At 42.3% G+C, this 23,021-nt stretch overlaps 1 protein-coding gene across 3 annotated transcripts in view; it reads left to right on the top strand.

The window, feature by feature from the left end:
- Positions 1–1,025: 1,025 nt before the first annotated feature.
- LOC109974928 (disco-interacting protein 2 homolog C) overlaps positions 1,026–23,021 on the top strand; it is an 81,660-nt gene continuing 59,664 nt past the window's right edge. For 2 of the 3 annotated variants that reach the window (XM_020625383.1, XM_020625382.1), the window contains exons 1-4: positions 1,026–1,047; positions 8,774–8,845; positions 17,047–17,157; positions 20,484–20,609. In XM_020625383.1, coding sequence (XP_020481039.1) covers positions 1,041–1,047; positions 8,774–8,845; positions 17,047–17,157; positions 20,484–20,609 — 316 coding nt within the window. In that variant the 5' untranslated portion in view covers positions 1,026–1,040. Of the gene's footprint in view, positions 1,048–6,197; positions 6,367–8,773; positions 8,846–17,046; positions 17,158–20,483; positions 20,610–23,021 lie in introns of those variants that run through there. The other variant, XM_020625384.1, reaches the window with a different exon arrangement.

The following is a 23,021-nucleotide window of genomic DNA, read 5'->3' as shown; positions in this document are numbered from 1 at the left end:
GAGGCAGGGCTGTTCTGATGACTTTCTAGGTGCTCATACTTGGTGTGAATGTTGTTTTATTTTATGTATCTTTCATTTAATGTGTGGAGGGTTAATGTTGAAACGTTCTTACACAGGCAAATGAGATGCAAATATTTCTGTAAAACATCTACAGAAAACTCAGTTTTAGCCAGTTTAAGGTGAAACTGAACCTACGGTTTAAATGTCAAACAGCCAAAAAGGCCTTTCCTCATTTTCAGCATCTATAAAGTGATTTTTGTTTCTCTTTATACAAAACACAAGGAAGTCAGTTTTCTTTAACTACAGGACTGTGTTCTCTGTTAATGAACTAAATATATTTACTGTGAAAATTTCATTTTAATGTGTTAATATTTATATCTGTATGTTTCAGATAACACAATATTAATTTAATCCATATTGGACCTGTTTTGTTGGCAGTTATCACCATAGCAACCACTAGAGATGGGAGTCAACACGCCCCCAGGGGTATGAGGGTAAAACCCAGAGGGAAGTGTGTGTTTATGCTTGTATTAACATGTGTTGTGGGGACATAACATCTGTTTACACACTCACAATGTGGCGATTTTGTTTTGGGGACAAGACCTTGCTATGTAATTTGTTCATTTGATTGGAAGAGTTGGTTTAAGTCTGGTATGTATGTGTGTTTCCTCTCTGTCACCTGCCTGAGAAGTACATCTGCAAACCAGTTTGTTTGTATTACTAAGCATCTTGTTTGGGCAGGCAGGATTAACTGTACCAACTGAGGACAGACAGTCCACTGCTGAAATGTGTGTTAACAGCAAAGGCAGCACCAGTAGCCAAACATCAGCGCACACCTTCAGCCCCTTGTGTGTGAAGAGGAGGACGACCCGCTCCTCTCTCAAACTGATAGGCTGCTTGTCTTTGTGCTTGTGTGTTAATTGAGAAAGTGTGTGTGCGCAGCCAGTGTGTTCACATGCTGCGCGGGGAGTACAGAGCAGGAGCACGAGGCTGAGTTTGACTACTGGGTCAGTGCTTTGTTCCTGCTGCCTGTTAGCATCATGCTCGGTGAGTAGACAGACTCTCTTCTGTGGCTTCATGTGCCACCTGTCAGCTGTGTGTGTGATATTGCACAGTTCTTTGCTGCACTGGTTGTTTTCTCATCAACAGAGTGAAGGTTGAGTTTTGTGTTTGAATATTACAAATGTCGTAAATGAATGTTGACATGAGGTGAAAGTTGGCTTGTGTGTTACTGAGTAGTATCTCCACTGGCACTGAACACATCACTTGTCCCTAGGAGTACCATGAGTCATAGTAGTGTTTGCAGTAGCAGCATTACGTCCTATTACTTCCAGCTTTTCTTCCTGTGTGTGATACTGTTTACTGTGTTTCTGTGCACACGTGTGTTCATGAGCCGTGCTGCGTTTAAGACAGACTGCTGCCTCTGCTTCTGTGGCCATTAAAGCTACACAATGACGTGCTTTTTACGTTGCCAATATCATTTGCTTTTGCTTGACAAAAAGAAAAGATTATACAGTGCCTTGCGAAAGTATTCGGCCCCCTTGAACTTTGCGACCTTTTGCCACATTTCAGGCTTCAAACATAAAGATATAAAACTGTAATTTTTTGCGAAGAATCAACAACAAGTGGGACACAATCATGAAGTAGAACGAAATTTATTGGATATTTCAAACTTTTTTAACAAATAAAAAACTGAAAAATTGGGCGTGCAAAATTATTCAGCCCCTTTACTTTCAGTGCAGCAAACTCTCTCCAGAAGTTCAGTGAGGATCTCTGAATGATCCAATGTTGACCTAAATGACTAATGATGATAAATAGAATCCACCTGTGTGTAATCAAGTCTCCGTATAAATGCACCTGCACTGTGATAGTCTCAGAGGTCCGTTTAAAGCGCAGAGAGCATCATGAAGAACAAGGAACACACCAGGCAGGTCCGCGATACTGTTGTAGAGAACTTTACAGCTGGATTTGGATACAAAAAGATTTTCCAAGCTTTAAACATCCCAAGGAGCACTGTGCAAGCGATAATATTGAAATGGAAGGAGTATCAGACCACTGCAAATCTACCAAGACCTGGCCGTCCCTCTAAACTTTCAGCTCATACAAGGAGAAGACTGATCAGAGATGCAGCCAAGAGGCCCATGATCACTCTGGATGAACTGCAGAGATCTACAGCTGAGGTGGGAGACTCTGTCCATAGGACAACAATCAGTCGTATACTGCACAAATCTGGCCTTTATGGAAGAGTGGCAAGAAGAAAGCCATTTCTTAAAGATATCCATAAAAAGTGTTGTTTAAAGTTTGCCACAAGCCACCTGGGAGACACACCAAACATGTGGAAGAAGGTGCTCTGGTCAGATGAAACCAAAATCGAACTTTTTGGCAACAATGCAAAACGTTGTGTTTGGCGTAAAAGCAACACAGCTCATCACCCTGAACACACCATCCCCATTGTCAAACATGGTGGTGGCAGCATCATGGTTTGGGCCTGCTTTTCTTCAGCAGGGACCGGGAAGATGGTTAAAATTGATGGGAAGATGGATGGAGCCAAATACAGGACCATTTTGGAAGGAAACCTGATGGAGTCTGCAAAAGACCTGAGACTGGGACGGAGATTTGTCTTCCAACAAGACAATGATCCAAAACATAAAGCAAAATCTACAATGGAATGGTTCACAAATAAACATATCCAGGTGTTAGAATGGCCAAGTCAAAGTCCAGACCTGAATCCAATTGAGAATCTGTGGAAAGAACTGAAAACTGCTGTTCACAAACGCTCTCTATCCAACCTCACTGAGCTCGAGCTGTTTTGCAAGGAGGAATGGGCAAAAATTTCCGTCTCTCGATGTGCAAAACTGATAGAGACATACCCCAAGTGACTTACAGCTGTAATCGCAGCAAAAGGTGGCGCTACAAAGTATTAACTTAAGGGGGCTGAATAATTTTGCACGCCCAATTTTTCAGTTTTTTATTTGTTAAAAAAGTTTGACATATCCAATAAATTTCGTTCCACTTCATGATTGTGTCCCACTTGTTGTTGATTCTTCACAAAAAATTACAGTTTTATATCTTTATGTTTGAAGCCTGAAATGTGGCAAAAGGTCGCAAAGTTCAAGGGGGCCGAATACTTTCGCAAGGCACTGTATGTACATAAACTACAAAGCTAAAAATTGAGGTGATACAACAACATAAGAGAGCAGGAGAGTCAGATGTTCTCTGTCTAAACACCACAGAGAGAGAGTTACAGCTGTCTCTGTAAGGAAAGCTGCACTCAGCTCGTTGATCATTAAAAATATTTTTAAGACCAGTGAGCTGGTAATTCAACATAAACCTTAAGTCACTGCATTAGATTTTTTACACAGCCAGTCAATCAGAGACGAGACCTTTCTGCCGCTGTGTTGTTTTCTATGTAATACAGGACACAGATGATTCACACATCATTATTTTCAATTTTAATTTAGTTTTTACATCCCAACTTTTTCTAATTTGGGGGTTACACATAAACTATAAATACCTAGTAGTGGTAGTAGTAGTAGGTTATCAGTTGCAGCAGCAGTAGTATTATAATGGTAGCAATAGAAGAAGTATGGTTAGTATCATTAGCATTAATAGTAGCATCAGTAGCAATAGTAGTAACAGCATCAGTATTTGGTGGTGGAAAGTAATGAAGTGTATCTTCTCAACTACCAAAGCACAGTAATTCTGTTTCATGCTACTTTATGCAGTACTTCACTACATTTCAGAGGGAATACTGTTCCTTGTTCTCTAATACATTTATATCAGAGTTTGTTATTGTGCCACTTCACATTATCAAGACAAAGACAGTATAAATAAATGATGATGTAGTATAACAGATTCCACGTTTCAGTAGTACTCTGTTTGTACAGTAAATCAGTAAAACAAAGCCCCAGTTTAACCAGCTGCAACTTTAAAGTGATGTTTACACATTAAAGCATGAATAATTATTAATCCATTATTATTCCGATATTCAATTTATATAGTGAGTACTTTTGGCATTTTATGTGTGTTTTGATTTTAATAGTTGTCAACGTTTACTTAAAAGGTCTGAGTACTTCTTCCAGCACTGGTATTAGTAATACTAGTACAATACCAGTAGTAATAGCACCAACAGAAGCAATAAAATATCTGTGGTTGTAGTTTTACCAGGAATAGAAGCAGTAACATGACAGTAGTAGTTAAAACACTACTTCAGGCACCACTTGAAGTCATAGTAGTGGTGGTGGTGACAGATAACCAGTTTCAGCTTTGAACAGTGTTAATCTTGTTGCTTTGCTGACTCTTTCCTGTCCTGTCTGAGGAACTAAATGAACTCACTCTGCACCTCTGTGAACCGACCGCACTAATGAAGCCACACACTGCAGACAGATTTCATTTCCTTGCTCGTTTCATGCAGTAAACTGTGATGGGGACTTTCCACCCAGACCTTGTTATTGTGCGTGTAGTGGTCTTACTGGAGCTGCAGCCAGCATGTTAGCACTGTTTTTCCACACAGGATGGCCATAAATCACCAAAATACCATCCTGAAACCCAGCATACATATTTTTATAATTGGTATGTGCTGCATGTGTCATGAGGAAAATGGTTACATGCGCCTCTTTTACATTTTATGACAACCAGAAGAGAAACGAGTTATCTTACCACCTTTGACAAGTACTGAGCTCCTTTCTAGCCATGTGTACTTTGTCTATTACTCAGCTGGGAGATGGTGTTAGCGTTAGCATTTGATTTTTCTGTTGAGATTCTACAGTTGGAAATGTTAATTAGGGAAGGAAAAGAAGTGACACAGCTAAACATCAACTTGGCCAAGACAGTTTGTGTCCAGAGAACAGATGTGCTCAGCTCTTTTTCAGTCTGACAGCTTTCAGTTACTGAGTCAGAAAGAGGGATTTTCCAACCACAGGGAAACGGTGAAATTCAAAATTATGTACAGTGCAGTGTCACCCAGGCTCGATGTGCCTGTACGCTACTGTTTGTGTGTGTGTTTGTACCTGTGTGGAGGTGGGTTTAAGCCCTGAATCAGCACGTTGTTACTGTAAACACCTGCTGCCTCCTACTGCACACACTGCCTGCTGGCACCTGGGACTGCGTGTGTGTGTGTGTCTTCCTTGTCCTCATTCCCGGGGGCGGGGGGGCGTGTCCTCTCAGCTCAAGAGTGAGTTAATTTGTTTGTATGGGTTTTTATGGACGCAGGGATCTGTGTGTTTGTGCTTCTTCTCTTGGTACATGTCAGGAATCATTGTCCCTCTCTTTGCTAAAATCTCCATTCAGTGAAGACATTAACTACACTGACTTTTATTTGGTGCACTTTGAGGGCCATAGAGCTGGAATCCAATTAACATACTTGGCAATAAAGTTTATGATTGATTGATTGGCATAAGGCAGCCCGAGTGCAGCCCGACTTTTCAGTGATTTACTACATCATGTCATTCATGTTAATAATTTTGGGTTTGGCAGGTAGTCACATATTACATTGCTGGCTCTGGGGATTGCAGTGTCATATCACACCAGCTATGTGTTGGATTTGTGTGCAGTAGAGGCGGCAGTTCACGGCTCCCAGAGTCACAATAACTTTGATCCTGATGACTTTTCCTCTAGTGCCATCATGAGGTTCAGATGTCGCTGTCAAATACCTGCCAACCTAATGACAGCCTCACAGAGGCACTAACATCCTGTTGGTTTTGTTTCTGTATCCAATGCTGTTGTGGCATTTCTTTTCCTTTATCTTTGTTACTTTAAAGTGACACCTGCACCCTAACTTCAGGTCACACACTGTGTTCACAAAGACAAAGTTTTCCATCCCTGTGCTCTCGGATTCCTGTTCCTGTGGGAGAGAGGCACCAGGACAGACGGAGGAGGAGACAGGGGCTTGTTATGCTACACTCATTCGCTGTGGTGAGCTTTGAGTGGCCCAGAGTCATGAGGCAGAAGCCTTTCTCTCTCTCCCTGCTCAGCTTCCTTCACATAAACACTCCCCTTTTCATGCTCCTACTTCTCCATCTTTGTCCACTCTTTCTTTCCCTCTGTCTCTACTGTTGCAGTGTGGAAACAATAAAATTAGCTCAGTTTCCTTTTTAGGTGCTGGATAGATGCACCCGCCTTCCTCCTTTCCCTTTATTCTTCCCAATCTTTTTTATTTTATTTTTGTCTCTATTTCTCTCGTGGTTGTTTGCTAACACTCTAGTCCCTTGGCTCTCCGTCTTTGTCTCATACTGTATATGGTCATGTAGGCTCAGCCCTGCTGTTTCTCTACAAACTGACACTCTCCCTCTGTGGGACGGTGGTTTAGGGGAACAAGTTTCTGATGCTGCAGTTGAATTCAAAGGACTTAGGCATTTTTGGCCAAAGGTATGTAGACACTTGAACATTCCAATGATATGTAATTGTTAGTAGGGGCATGATGATACACAACACTATTTTTAAGAAATCTTCAATGATGAAATATATGACTGGAAAAAGTCTTTTATTTGACTGAAAGTCAAAATGCAAAACAATGCAGGTGCATTTTGAAATGCTTTAACTAATCATCTTGTAATAAAGGGGCGGCACAACAACATGGTGGATAGCGCCTTGTTTGAGCCCGGGCCGACCCAGGGCCTTTCTGTGCAAGGTCTGCGTGTTCTCCCTGTGCCTGTGTGGGTTCTCTCCGGGTGCTTACTCTCACAGTCCAGAGACTGTTGGATCTAAATTGCCCCTAGGAGTCTGTGGTTGTCTCCAAGCGTAAGCCCTTATTTTATTCTGTACAGCACTATTTGGCTGAAACCTTGACTTTTGCAGCTAATGTGTCCAGAGGTTTAGATTTCTTAGCAACAATAAGTTATCTGTTGTGTGGGTCAAGCTAACAGAAATGTGAACTTTGTAGTGGTGAGGTCGGAGTGGGAGGTTAACACCTAAGGTTTGTTTTAGCCTGTCCAGCTAATATGCCTGACATGAATCATGTTGCCAGAAACGGTCATGTGCTATAAAATCTTCTTTGACAGTTTGTCTCACTTCACTGCAGGAAAGAGAAAAACATGAAGTTGAGGCACAGTTTTTTTTTTTTTTAAAAACAAGCTTGCTACTGTTTGCCAGCATTTAACTTGTGGTGGCCTTCCCCACGTCAGCTCCTCACCATCCTGACTGACTGACCGACTGGGTGACTGCCTGTCTCACTGTGTTGATTGGATGGAGATTGCTAACACACAGCTATTACTGAGATCTCTAACACATTCATTTCACTTTGACTCCTTGTTGCTAATGAAAACCCAATTAAGTCAAGAAGACGGCTGGTAGGTGCGTGTGTGTCACCGTGACAAGTTAGACATCCCTCTATTAATATCATGTTTCAGTCTGTCTCAATCTCTGTTTTCTCCTTGTGAACTGAAGCATTTGCCAGTTTCTCTTTCTCTCTGCAGGGCAGTCAGATCCCCTACCAGAGTTGCTAATTATTACCATTTGTCTTGCCTTCACACTACCAGAAACACACACAGACACACTCTGACACTGCTGACACTGACAGTGATGATGTCTGTGCCTGCAGTCGGTTTCTTGATCCAAGCCAGTTAGTTGCATGTTTGTATGTTTAAGCAGGACTTGTCATGTGAGATGTGCAAACAGTTTAGTGTTAGTCAGGTCGGTTTCAGACATCTCTCACTGCTTGAGAGATTGTGCAATTTTTTTATTTATTTTTTTACCTAGTCATCCTCCAGTTAGAGAAATCCTAAAATTGTTCGGCAGCTCATCAGTCATCGTCTGCAGTGTCAGTTACAGTTGTCACTGTGTAAGAAAACACATTTAGGTTGTATAAAGGATGCAAAGGTCCTCCTCAGTGAGAGTCCAGGAGCTGGAGAGAGCAGCATGCAGCCAACTGTCAGTCGGTGCCCACACGGCTGACATCAAAGCCTTCTGTGAGCCCTAAAGTCTTACACATGCAGCAGTAACATCCAAAATGACCACCTGTGCATTTATAAACCGACCTTGTATTTCTAGAGAGAAGCTGATCCCTTTTGAATGCGAGTCAGTTGGAGCCAGGAAGTTTTTTTGGAGCCAGTTTCGAGCAGCTGTCAGTGATACTTTAAAGTGATTTTCCAAAAATGTTCTGGCCCTCTTTTCTGAAAACTTTGTTGGAAATATGCTGAACTCCTCCCACCAGGTATTCCCCGGAGGCTAAAACACAATGCCAAGAAGCATTTATAAAAGAGCTGTTGGATTCCACTGTGCTCTGTGCAGCATAGCGATCTGCTGATGGTACCTGACGTTGGCTTGACCTATCACCTCCCTCTGGGAGTCTGGGATCAGCCCTCGGGGTCAGCAGGTTTTGAGGCGGTTCGTCACACTGTGAAAGGTGCATTAAGTGCGTCTGCAATATTTGCAGCTCCAGATTTATGCAAGCACACTCACACGCACATGCACCCAGACTGCACCATCTGGTCCTGGTTGAGCGGAGAGCGTGACTAAGCATCATGTGGTGCATCAGACAGCTTTCAGCTTTTGACTGCTTTGTCTTTTAATGGCTTATCTTGCAGCTTTCTTTCTGGATTATACACTGTACATTTCAGTGCAGTCATTTGTTTCCATTAATTCCATCTGAAAATTGTTAGCAGTTCTTTCATATGCAGATAAAATACAGATGGAAATAAACTACATGTCTTGTGCAGCATTCCATGTGCTTTTTGGCCTTAGATGTCTTTATTATCTTTAAATAAACAGTGTTTGCTACTTTTTTAATAAAAGAATATGGAAAGGAAATGTCTCTTTCTGTGTGTGTCTCTGGCAGGTGATATCACACAAAAGGGCTATGAGAAGAAGCGATCCAAGCTGATTGGAGCCTACTTCCCTCAAGTACCAGGTAAAACAGACTTTTCTTGTAATATGTTATCAAAGTGACTCATACAGATATAAAATAATATATAGACAATATTAGAAAATAAGAATAAATTGCTCTAACACCATCATTAGCATGTGTCACTTACAGTAATTATCAGAGTTTTGTTTTTTCCTACATGGATGAAAAATCTCTGGTCACGAAAAGTAGAATCAAGGCGACGCTTGACAAAACTCGAATTGTGACGCACTGTTGGGGTTTGATTTTCTGCAGAGTTGGACGATACGATTAGATTCTGATCTTAGTGCTTTAATAAATCATCAGCTGTTATTTAATGCAGCAAAGATTTATGTTAACCTAAGCGTCCATTCTGCTGCAAAACCTGTTGAGGAGAGCAGCTAACACCCTGTATCAGACTGACTGCTGAGGATGGGACTGAGCGTCACTGGAGACCAGCAATCACGCTGGCACTACCAAAGCTATTACTGGAATACTGTGTGTGTGTGTGTGTGTGTGTGTGTGTGTGTTGTTGTTAGGGTGGGGGCCTGTCAGGAAGTGCATTATGGGGTGGAATGAAGGGTGTGGGATGAAGAAAATGTGTGGTGTTCGCATCCAGGCCCAGTGGGGATTCGTCCATAGTTCACTATGGGGAACTGGAAGACACACACTCCTCTGTGTACACACACACACACACACACACACACACACACACACACACACACACACACACACAATCCATTTCATTCCTATGCACCAGTGACACACATTTGGGCATATGAATGTATACAATAGCCCCGTGTCTCATTTTCAAGCCCTCTCTCACACACTTCCAACATATTACTCCCTTTATGTGTCAGACACGTGCACATACACATGCTAATGACACAGAGGTTTGTTGTAGCTGTCACTGAATTGAATTCTATGCCTGATAGTACTATCAGTTCCACTCAGACCCACATCCAACCCAGGTGGCAACCACTGAGAAATGGAGCCAGTGTAGAAGTGTTTTTGGATTAGCCAGAGTTGGGCAGAGTAAAGCTGTGTTCAGGCTGAGTTTCAAAGATGTGAAGAAGTGCAGCCCTCCCTTCATCTATATGGAGGATTGCATTCATCGCAGCCAGCACCAGCAAACCAACACCGCCTGCCTTCCTGTGTTTGCAGGTGTGTGGGACAGTGGCAGTGCAGGGGGCAGGGCTAGCTTCCCTCCCCTCCACAGCAGAGGAGCTAGAAGCATCCATACTTTCAGGTTCGGTAGCAGTAGGTTTGGTGACGGCACCGAAGATTGATACGCGATATTTTAGCCTGGTCTTCCTTCTGCACTTGATGGCTCATTCGTGTCTGCTTTGAATCAAAGCCTTTGATGTTGTACTGAATGCATGTCTCCAGCTCAGGTTACTGTCAGTCAGACTTGATCTCACCTTAGCTGTTAGCATGGATAAGCCACACCTTTAATAAGGCCATGAGAGAGCATCAGTCATGGCACAGGAAAGTGTAATAAGACGGTGCCTTTCTTTCTGGGGGAGGGAGGTTGCATTGAATGGCAGGGGAAACACTGAGTTATTTACCTTTTGCCAAAGTTGTGGCTGGGCTTCCCCCATTCTCTAACTGACAAGATGTTTCTTTTGCTACACGGAAATAAACTCAGGTTCATTATTCGGTCCCTGTGCCAGGAACCTCAATAGACTGGTTGGTTTATTACAGCTTTGCACGTTTCCTGAGGTTATAGCATTTAGCTAAATGGATTGTCTAATGTCATGCTTTGACTTTAACTATGTACATGCAACTTAAAGCTAATGACATCTGCCTTATAACCTTAAAATAGCAGTTTTTGTTATACACCTATGCTCAGCCAATGCAATCAATCTCATGCTTTCTGTATACTGTACTTTTTTCATGTTATGAAATTAATCCACTAGATTTTACAAGAAACAAGCACAGACTTCCTCGTCAAAGCCATGTCTCTTTCTGGAGTAAGGCAGCCCCGTCTCTTTTATATGTTCAGTCTGTGTGTCTGTCTGGTGTCTTTATGTGAAAAACACATGCAGCCTCATTTTGAAGTAGCTGCATTTAAAAAACACAGGCTGGTGGAAGCTTCTCCAAAGCTTCAGGAGAGCATCTGCACTCGTCACCAAGAAATGAAGAAGTTGTTCTGCCACACTGATCAGCAATGTATCTGCTACCTCTGCTCCGAGGACGGCCATAAAGACCACGACACAGTCTCAACTACAGCAGAAAGGGCTGAGAAGCAGAAAGAACTTGGCATGGTTGTGCAAAAAGTCCAGCAGAGAATCCAGGACAAAGAGAAAAATGTGAATGTTTTTAAAGAGGAGGAAGATGCTATTAATCAGTCTGCTGACAATACACTGAGAAATATTGACAACATCTTAGCCAAACTGATATGTATCATGGAGAAACGAGTCTCTGATGTGAAGGAGAAGATCAAATCTCGGCAGAAGACTGAAGCGGGTTGGTTCAGAAGGGTTTGGGAGAAGATGGAGCGGGAGCTTGCCGAGCTGAGGATCAAGGATGCCGAGCTGTTGAAGCTCTCACACACAGAGGATCCCACTCTCTTTCTGTTAACTTATCTCTGTGTCACGTCTCACTGACTCTAAAGACCCACCCAGTATCAAAGTCCGCCACCGGCAGAACTTTCAGAGGCTCACAGTGGCTATGTCAGATACCAAAGAGAAAGTGCAGGAGGTTCTCGATGAAGAATATTTAAAGGTCTTAACGGTCATGTCCGAAGCAGACATTTTTGCATCAAGTTCACAAGCAGAGCCCAAGACCAGGGTTGACTTCTTGCGTCATGCATGCCAAATCACACTGGATCCAAGCACTGCGAACACACACCTGTCACTGTCTAAGGAGAACAGAAAGGCCACATATATGCAAGATGAACAGATATATTCTCCCCATCCAGACAGGTTTGAATTTTCCTGGCAGGTGATGAGCAGAGAGAGTCTGACTGGACGCTGTTACTGGGAAGTGGAGAGGAGAGGGAAAGCAGTTTTAATAGCTGTCATGTACAAGGATATCGGCAGAGCCGGGCGCTTCAGTGAGTGCGTGTTTGGACACAATGAGTACTCCTGGGCGTTAGACTGTTACAAAAGCAGCTACGAATTCAAGCATAACAACATAAAATTCCCCATCTCTGGTCCTCAGTCCTCCAGAGTGGGGGTGTACCTGGATCACAAAGCCAGGAAGCTGTTCTTCTACAGCGTCTCTGAAACCATGACTCTCCTCCACAGAGTCCAGACCAAGTTCACTAAGCCTCTCTATGCTGGGTTTTGGCTTTCAGATGGATCCACTGCTGAGGTGTGCAAGTTTAAGTAGACCGAGATATTGTGGAGGACTTGGGATATGAAGTGCTACTGAGATCTTCTGCCAGTCAAACATTGAGCAGCACTGTGGTAACTTTATTACAGCGTATGAAAAGTAAACTGTGCAGTGTCCGAGTACTGCTAGCATTAGCAAGGTAAACTATGTTTTTATGCACTTTTTCTTTTGTCTATAAAACTTTACTACTCATTTTAACTCATCATCACAACCACTCAGAGAAACATGTGGAAGAAAAAGGACATCTGTCTGTCAGTTATATGTCCCTGTCACTTTCTGTCTAGTGGTTTTATAGCATCTGAATGGGTGTGTATTGATTTTACAGTTCTGTTATTTCTGGGAAATTTTCAAGACCGTACGTTTCCATGAAAGTTGCAGTGGTGGAAGGTAACTAAGTACATTTACTCAAGTACCTCACTTGAGTACAGTTTTGAGGTTTCTGTACTTGAGTGTTTTCATTTTCTGGTACTTCATACTTTGACTTCACTACATTTTAGAGGCAAACGTATGTTTTACTTCACTAGATTTACTTGATAACTTTAGTTACTTTTCTGAATCAGATTAATATTAATCATCTGACTGTGATCCCTGGGGGGAAATTCTCAAAATACCCAACAATCGTTAAAATGAGCTCCACCTTTTCCAGTTGCATCTTTAAATCTGATGTTCACAATAATTCATCAATAATCTAATAATCTGACGTTAACGTAAAAGGTTCTATTATGAGTACTTTTACTTACGGTTCTTTGAGTATATTTTGATGCCAGTACTTTTCTACTTAAGTAACTTTTACTTTTTTGTACTTTTGCTTAAGTTTAAATGCAGGACTTTTACTTGTAACAGAGTATTTTAACACTGTGGTGTTGCTGCTTTTACTTAAGTAAACAATTTGAGTACCTCTTCCACCACTGGTAAATTGAAATGAATTATGTGGTATTGTCCCAGTTGAACTGTTTCTGTTTTAGTACCAAATGACAAGACTTTGTACCATTAAATTGTTTGAAAGTATCTGTCAGTTACTTGGAAACCTTGGACCTATAAAAATAAAGCCTTGCAAGTGCATTCTTCCACTGTTACTGTAATCGCAGGGTGTTAACCGCTACTCATCCTTCAGTAAAGCCTGCTTCTTCATGCCACACGCTGGCTAAGTCAGGATCTGTGAAACCTCTGCACAGATGCTGAATACAGGTTCATCATTATCTAACAGGAAAGAGGAAAGAAAATCAAACTGTAGCGGGTTTCACAGCACGTCTGTCATTACTGAAGTATTGCCAACAGTGACAATAGAGTCAAGACGTGGACACTCCTCTTGTCTGCTGTATATACAACTTTTCTTAGCTATGAGTGTGTTTATGTAACAATAGCAGGAAAATCTCCTGAGCGCACACTGTACATTTATTTAACTTGGCTGTGACAGGCCTGTCGAGGCGGTTGGAAATTCAGCTGAATTTATTTGCGAGGATTAGAGTCACACAGAGTTACAATAATGTGTAAAAGTAATGGTTGGACTCGCACTGCAGTGCAGTGGAAGCAAACAGGTTGAGATGCCGGCATTTATCTCTGTGTTTAAAGAATGGTTTCACTCCCACTCTGTGAAAACAACCAGTCAGACGGACGGATGAGAGCGCATTCAGTCCAACCACACCTTGGACACAGCAACAGTGTCTGCTTTACACTCAGTTGCCACTTTATTAGGTAAACCAAGCTAAAATGAAGCCAGTCTAATCCAACAGGGGAAGAAGTTCATCCATCCATTATCTATACTGCTTATCCTGAGGAGGGTCACGGAGGCTGGAGCCAATCCCAGCTGACACTGGGCGAGAGGCGGGGTCCACCCTGGACAGGTCATCAGTCTATCACAGGGCTGGGTGAAGTTCATTTTGTGTTCAAACTGTTTTATTTAGCCTACACTCACAGATGAAATAAAGGCAGGCACAACCAGGGTGGACAAAATAATAGAAATGCCTGTCAGGAGCACCACAAACTGCAGCTTCCAGATTGAGCAAAGGACGTGTTGTGCTTGTGCTGTTTTTAAATAGTGAGTAAAACGTGTCTGCTGTTTGACCACAAGAGAACATTAACCTGCTCTGTCAGGTTTTCCCATTGTAAATCTCACCTCAAAGGTGCCAGGACCACATCTTTAGAAGAGGATCCAGCTGGTGAAACCCAGACCAGCCGCTCTCTAATGCCGTTTATAGACTTCATTCATTTCTCATTCAGACCAGGCTGTGAGCCAAGGTTTTTAATCAGTTGTTTGTGCCTTTGTTTGTTTTTCTTCACTGTCTTCAAGTGAGAGCCGCTACATGGGAGATAACATGTTGTCTCATGTTTTCAGAATGATATTTACAATGTTGAGAAAGTTTTGATTCTTTCTCTTCCATTCATACACTAATGCATTTATGAGGAAATGCCCCATTCTGTACATTTTTCATCTGATTGAATGTGAAGATAAATGTTTTATGAAGAACTGCTCAAACCTGACTATTCTTTCTGAATCTACTGTATATTTGTGGTGTTATTTTGTGCTGCTCTCCCCCTCTGAGTCGCTGTTAGTACGTGTCAGGGTGCCCTCTCCATCTGTCTGTTCTTTATTGGGTTTAGTGTCTATCTGCTGGCTGTGGTTGACAGGAATGGAATGAATGAGAGGCCTTCATTGATTTCCTTTAAGGTTCCACCGTGTGTCCGTGCGCGAAGTCTCATCGCATCTTTGTCAAGTAGTGTTTGGAGTCTTTGTTGTGTAGAGACGGATGGGGCATCGCTGGGGATTTAACATAATGTCAGACAGATGAGTTATGTGTTGAACATTCTGTTGTTACTTCCTTGTATTTTCCCAGCACTCACTGTATGGGAACAGTATGCTGCACACCCAGAACGGCAGGCCCAGCACAGTTACTGTCAGGTTGTGTCAATCATGCATATGCCGCTTCACACATGGAGTGTACATGTTTGTGAGATTATGAGTCATCTTGTGCATATTCTAGACCAGAACAGTCAGAGGGTGGTCCAATAAGGTGGAGATGGAAAAATAAAGGGGTGTTTGACTGGTCAGCTCAGTGTCTAGTACCTGCTGCTGTGGTGGGGTTTTCAGTTGCTGCTGTTGACAGGCCTAGAGGTTGGAGGAACACAGGTACTGATGCCTGGTTAACATTGAAGGGCTGGTTGAACAAAGCGATCTTGTCACTGTTACGTCAGAAACCCTGATGAAGCTACAGTAGCTTGGCTTGTGACGTTCTGGTGTAGATCACAAACATGAAATCATTGCACCCCTAGGTTGGACCTCTTCTGTTGCTGGTATTTTGAATGCATCTACCTTTTTAGTGGACTTATTCATCACATTAATGGCATATTTCTCTGGTTTAACATTGCAGTTTGTAAAATAGAAACAGCCTGGTTTTGCTGCACATCTCCTGCACAAGCGACAAATCTGCCTTAAATCCCTTTGGAATGTGTCTGTACCTAATAGATAAAATGATAAATAGACAAAGCAAAAAGAAGCTGCATAAAGGGAAAGGAGAGAAAAAGCAGCACAAGCAGAATGATCGGGGGAGGGGGGAACTCCCCAGAGGAAAAAGGAAGTGAGGTATTTCCTACACCTGTCGTACTGTATATTCCTGCGCTGGCTGGGACTTGTTATATGGTCGGCTAATCAACTTTTAGCTTCTCTCCTGAGCAGCGGCGAAGCTCTGAGGTGTGCCGTGCTCTAATGAAGACAGACGAGGGTGGAAGCGTGAAGCTGAGCCGGATGCTCATAGATCAGCTGCTGTGGAGCAGCCGCTGCTGTCTGTAGCAGGGCGGTTATTAATGTTCAGACTTATTGATCGGCGGGTTGTGTGTGTGTGTGTGTGTGTTTGATCCAAAAAAATCTGTTTTAGATATTTACAATTAGTTATTCATGCATTTCTTAACAATTGTATTTATTAACATTTATTGTTTGTGTTTTTTGTGTTCTTCTCTGTGGGTTTTTTTTTGCCTCATGGAGATAAATAAAACTGAATAAAACCAACAGTTTTCATGTGTACACATTTCTTATGTTTTTAAACTTTAAAAATCTTTTACTTGATATATTTATATTTGTTACACTGCAACAAAGTTTACTTATAGTTTCATGGCTGTTTCCAGTCACTGACAGAATGTGTTGTGAAATAATTACTGTTGTTTCCCCTGCAAACTGAATTTCCATGAAGGAAGTGTGATTTTGGGGACGAGGTGTGATTCTCCCAGATGTGGTGTGTGCATGTGTTTTCTGGCAGGTTGCCATGATTTTTGCAGTGTCACGCTGTGTGGCTTTGCTTGTACTACTCTATGTCATGAATCAGGTATCTTCAAACTCTCACACTCTGCCACAAAGCTGAGAAAACGGAGCCCTTTTTTTTTTATTTTGGCAAAATGGTGCCATTGAAAGTGCACCGCTGTAGCTGATAGAGGCTTCTGTTTGCGGTGTACCCATGACTGTACAGACAGCTGTCAATGGATTACTTAAATACTAAACTCATCTTAAAAAATATGTTTCTCAGGCAAGTTCTGGTCTTATCTGTCTTACATACTGTATTTATACTTATTAAACAAATATCACTCTGAATCTACAAATATGTGCATCATGTCTTTGTTCCAAAATTTGACAAAAATCATGAGTGAAGTGCAAAGTGTTTTTAAAGTACCTTAAAAGTCTCCATGTGCTACACCTCTGCTACTGCACCTGTTGACAGGGTTGATAAATGGGCCAAATCTGAACTTCAGCATCTTCCTGTTGGTTTCAGAGCACCAGTAGAGTATAGTACATGAAAAAAACACAAAATATACAAAAGGACAGTGTTTGTAGGGTAGTACTGTGGAACAGATTTTAGTTTGGAAACATGGATGTTCATTTAAATCTGAACTTTATGTTTCAGGAATGGATCCGTCCACGGGCCAGGAGAGAAGAACACCCGTCACCCCGTCCTCGTCCTCCCGCTACAACCGCCGGCGGTCCTCTGGATCCAGAGACGAGCGCTACAGATCAGGTGGGAGGCAGGCCTGTCTGACGCTGCCACATTTCATAGCAGCGTCAGACACCTTCTGTTTTGCTCCCGGTTTTTCCCTCAGTCACACCAGACACAGGAGTGATATTACCAGTGGTGTGTTGTCTGATCTACTGGTACAGAAATAGTCACTAATGTGTCTGTTAATTAGCTTCAGTACTCACCTCATTAGCAAAGTGGGTTGTGTGTGACGGGTCTCATCACAGGTTTTAAATGTTTTCCACCAGTTCTTCCAGTAAATGGATGGTGTCATGAAAATTTGATCTCATTGTTACATGTCTGCCTTTATAGCTAATGCTCTTCAGTGGTTTATGCTTCATGGAGTTCACACTGATATCACCCAGGTGTTATATGTAAAGAAGTACGTAAACATAGAAATACTTTGTGTAGTAGATAGTTTAAAGGGGCACTCCACCAATTTTACACATCAAAAGCAGTTGACCTGCTTTGGCTCTGATCGTTCTGGTTTTAATCGGTCTCTTGTGAAACTTGAGAAAGTGGGACATTAAATTTCTGCAGTGCTTCTTTAACTGATGATCTCTGGTAATCACTGCCAGGTGGTGACAGGTCAGCAGCACGGTTTAATGTGTCATGAGGCGTCTATACCTGGATAATGGTGGAAAACAGCCTCTCTGCTTTTTCGAGACTGAACAAGAATGATGACGTGATGACATGTCATTATGTGAATTTAGACAGTGAACTGGCCTCCACCAGTGGCAGACTGAGAGCCACTGTGACAAAAATATTTTCCCCCAACAAAAGTTTTTTCTTCATAGTTTGCACCAAAACGTTGGCTTAATTTTACACAAATCTTCTGCAGGCAATGATGTAAGTACAAAATTCTTGTAGTAACAAATATAATCAATAATGGGAAGGTCAAACACTAATGGTAGCCCTCTAATAAAATGTTTATTAAAAAGGTTTCACTATAGATAACCTTTTATTTCATGTAGCGCAACACAAAGCACACACTGGTACAGAGAGCGGCCATGTTTGCATTTGTCTTTCGTGGCATTATCTTGAGATCAAGAAAACAAAGCATGTTTCCTTGTGATAATGGGTTGATTTATCTCTTTATCTTGACAAAACAAAACAGATATTGACTGTCCTTGATTGGCTTTCTGTGTTTGGGGAGGTTGACACTGAACCCCTGGCAGTGCAGGTTTTGCGACTTGTGCCCTGGTTGATTTCCTCAGTCCGTCTGCAGAGCCAGCTGCAGCGAGTCCAATGTTTGGCACAGAGCGGTGGAAAATCCTTTTCACAAATTAGTCACAGCTTTTGCAACATGTGTTGTTTAGTTTAGGTCCATCTGATGTCAAAAACTGTAGAGATGAATATGAGTTTAACTAAGGGTTGATCCTTGTCAGTGGCATCGCATCCAAAATGACCCTGTAGGAATTTGTTCTAGTCACTTTGAGAGGCAGCCTGATAAGAAACAAAAGTTTGAATCCTTGGAGCAGTTGGGAAAACTAGGGTTGTTTTTATTGTTAGATTCCTGAAGCAGAAAGATTTGAGTTTGTTCTGACAGAAAATAAATCCTGCAAAAACCTTTTAACCCATTAAACTGAGAAGAAAAGCTATGTGAGCACAGCACACGTTCATTTTCACACTTAGTCAACCACAAGACAATAAACATGCACTTGAGATTTAAATGACCTCCCTTCCCCCGCATAAGCACACACAGGCCAAACAGACGTACAGCTGACAAATGTTGTGTGTGTGTGTGTGTGTGTGTGTGTGTGTCATGGAGCAGACAGCCTGCCGGCTTGGCCACTCTGTGTTTGCTAGACACCCTTCAAACAGATCCGGCTGTGGCTACAGTTTTATCTGACTCAGAAACACTAATTTACACTCCCTGCACTCAATCCAGTCAGAAACCACTGGCCCTCGTGGGAGCTTGGAGTGTTTGCATGTAAACTGAATGTGAGTAAACGGGAACACAGTGCTCATTGTAACAAGAAGACTGCAGCACAAACACAGAGGCCAGCTGAGAGTCCTGCTCCCCTGTGGACTGTCAGACTCCTCTTTACACTGGACACCTCAGCCGTCGTTTATTTGTTAGCTGTGCCGTGTTTATGGTCAGCAGCTTTGGATGATGTACTCTGATTCTTTAATTCAAAGTACTACTACCACCGTTGAAGAAAAACTCTGAAGTGGGGTTATGAAGTGAAAAGGTGCTTAGGCAGTCACTGCTGACTTCTTAAATACTTTATATCGCATTTATTCTGATATTTGATTCACACAGTAAACATTTGAGTGCTCCAGCTGTCTAACCTAAAGTTTGACCTACATGTCTGAACCCTGAACTCTCTGTCCAAGCCCTTGGGAACCAATGGGTTCCGTCAGGCTCGGTTCAGGTATTCGTACTCTAGACAGGCCACTCCAAAGGGGTTGTGAGGTGATAAATAAGGTTGTGCCTCATGTCTCACCCAGTGATTTTGGAACTTTGCTCTAAACTTTGATTATTTTATATATACATATTATTGTGAAACTAATGAGATTTGGCTGCTCTGGGCCCTGAACACTTATTTATATGAAACCACCTGAGAAGTTTAGAGGAGAAAGGCCTTTTTCATAATTCAAAAACATTGTGTGTAGGTTTTTGTCTTAAAATTAAAATGTAGTATAATTGTAACGTAGCATAAAATACTTCAGTAGAACTTTACACAAGTACTGTACTGTGCTTGAGTTTATCTTCTATGCATGTTTTCATTTTTCCTGTAATATATGTACACTAATTGTTTTTTCAATTGAAAAAGATTTTAATTTTATTTTATTAGACCAGTTTTAATGCACCTGAGCAGTGTCTGTTGTTTTTTGTCCTATAGTCTAAATATCCATGATGCATTACGTTAACAGTGACCCTTCCCTCAGATATCGCTCCCTTCCAGACAGCCCTTGGTTTCCATGAGTTTTACAGCTCGTATCGCACCCCATTACTACGCAGCAATAACAGCTGATAGCATCTAATTCAGACATGGCACTTCCTTAATAGAAGTCCAGCATGGTTTCAGTTTCTCCAAGACATTTTTCAGTGGCTTTTTGACAGACAGGAAAAACAAATTCAGAAAGTATGAAACACTGTGGCGAAGCTTGGGAATGGCCAACACTAATATACAGTGTTCTAGAGTTTTGCTGAAACGGATTAAACATGATTTCCATGATCGATTTGGCTTAATTACTAAAAGATCCACATCCTAAAAAAGGTCATGATGCTCTAGTTTTCAGCCCTTAACGAAATTAATTTTGGTTGTGTGATCATGAAAAGGCTCTGAAAGAAAATTGTTCTCCACTGTGTGTGTCTCCAGATGTGCACACGGAGGCGGTGCAGGCAGCCCTGGCAAAGCACAAAGAGAGGAAGATGGCGGTGCCGATGCCTTCGAAGCGGCGGTCGCTGGTGGTCCAGACCTCCATGGATGCCTACACACCGCCAGGTAGCACTGGTTACTCTTCATGATTACAACAAAATTACTTTATCATACAGCAGCAATGTCTCCAACTACAACAGGCCTGTCCTGAATGTGTTGGGTTATTCAGTGCTGTGCCAGGAGGTTTCAGTTTATCCCCTGTGTGGTGTGCTGTTTGCTATGTTTGTTGCAAACAGCAGCATCACTTACTAACATGTTTGCATAAGTCTTTGCTTTATTCTTGCCATTGCCTGTGGTGACAGAGAGAGGCTCAACACAACATGAATGAAGGTTTCGATGATGGATTTAGTGGCTGCAGGGCTAAACACATCCAGGTATTTTACCAACTTGGAACCAGATCCAAAATGTTCCAGCTCTCATTCGCACTCACAAAAGTATGACTCTTTTTTGTGTGCGTTGAGAGCTGAAATGACAGTAGTGGGGCTTTAGTCACACACAGAGCATCATCTAGACATGTACAGTGAGGGTGCATTAAAATAACGCCACACATTATTTTTCTTTATCAGTATTTGTGTGCGTTGAGAGCTGAAATGACAATAGTGGGGCTTTAGTAACACACAGATCAACATGTAGACATGTACAGTGAGGGTGCATTACAATAATGCCACACATTATTTTTCTTTATCAGTTAATTTCCTGCAAAGTGCAGTAAATATCTGCTATGAGCACCCGTTGCCTTCAAAACAGCAGCAGTTCTCTGAGGTACACGAGCAGAGAGTGACTTCATGATGCTGAGATCAGGACTCTGTGGCCTCTGTTGTTGGACTCCTGGGTCTTATTGTTGCTGAACACAGTTCTGTTGTCTGGCTGGATGTCTGGGCTCATTGTCAGGCTGCAGAATGAACCTCGGGTCGATCATAGTGTCCCTGATGGTAGCAATGATGGACAAGGTGTAAACATCAGACATGCACATTTCTGTGTTTTAATCAAACGTCACTGTCAAAGGACAGAACCCAGACTGTCGGCTGGTTTTGTCATGTGATGACAGTGTATTGTGAGCATTGTCATATATCACTGCATTTTGCCTGCCTGCCTGACTGGCAGCAGTAACTAGTATGGATCAGTTGTGGTGGTTTTGATCGTGTTGGCCATGTCAGGTCCTTGAACCTGACCTAACAACGTCCTTCCACATCTGTATGATTGCTTTTTTGAAGCTGGTGGAGTGTCGCAGGAGTTACAAAAATGAAGATTCGCTCCCAACCTGCCACCTGCTCCCACGACCATCTTATGAATATTTGGCATATATAAAATGCTTGAGATGGGCATCGCTTATCTGTAAATATCCGTGGGACCCCTCACACAGTTGGTTTCACCGCTGCAGCGTGAGAAGCAGAATAGGGCCTTGGAGGGCGGCAGCGTCAGCCATCCCTGTCTTTATGGTGCTGGTGTGGTTTAATGAGGGTGTTAATGAGGAAATTATCTCTGTGGCTGCAGCTTCACAGAGCTTCACAGAAATAGGTATGATTTGTAGGAATTACACAAAGAGGAGCTGTACAGCGACCGGAGAGTAAATATAAACGACGATTTATTGGGTCATTACATCAGAGCACAGAGACTCTGCTGCCTCATGGCGATCAGAATAATTGTACATTTATATTCCTATATGATAAATATATACAGTATTGGACTAAAGTTTTACATTACCTGCATCTGTAATCCAACAGAGGAACACACCCGTGTCATTCTTTCTACAACTGAAATCAAATATAGTTGGGACAGACAGCACTGCTGCAGATGTTCCCACCGATGTGCTGCACTTGTTGCTTTACTTCCACTCTTCAGCTGGAAAGTCTGGACACTTTCCTTCTACACAGCCTGGAGGTTTTTGGTTCTGACTTCCTCCGTTCATGGCCTTTTTCCAAACGATGGTTCAACTTTCCAAACACTGCCTTTGTACAGAGAGAATCTGTTGCTGTAAGTCATCATTTTGAACTGTTAACACATTTAAACGCACTTTGAATTAGGAATTTTATCATTAGAGAAACCTGACTCCATGTTGTTTGCCATAGTGAAGATTCTGAGGTAGCCTCACCTAAGTGCAGAAATGTCAGCAGCCCCGTGTGGAAGCCATGCTCGGCTCTCACTCTGGTTGACTCTCAGATGTGTGTAGTAGGTGGGACATCCTGGTAGGAGGCATGTTGTTACTCTTCAGATGCAGAAAACACAGACTGAATTGACACATTGTTTACACCAGCTGAGCACACAGTACAGTGGTGTGTCCATATCCAAAATACAACCTCGTTAGTTTTATTTCATTGCATTGTGCAGTGTCTCTGTCCACCTGACAGAAATACCTTCTCTTTGTTTGGACAGTTGTAGGTCTTTCCCCATTCTTCTCTGTGGCTGTTATTGCCACTGCACCTGTGTGTGTGTGTGTGTGTGTGAGAGAGAGAGAGAACACTGGGACCGCGTGGGTTG

Source organism: Monopterus albus, unplaced genomic scaffold (assembly GCF_001952655.1).
Source record: "Monopterus albus unplaced genomic scaffold, M_albus_1.0 scaffold354.1, whole genome shotgun sequence".
NCBI lineage: Eukaryota > Metazoa > Chordata > Actinopteri > Synbranchiformes > Synbranchidae > Monopterus > Monopterus albus.
This window is presented reverse-complemented; position numbering and strand designations above follow the sequence as displayed.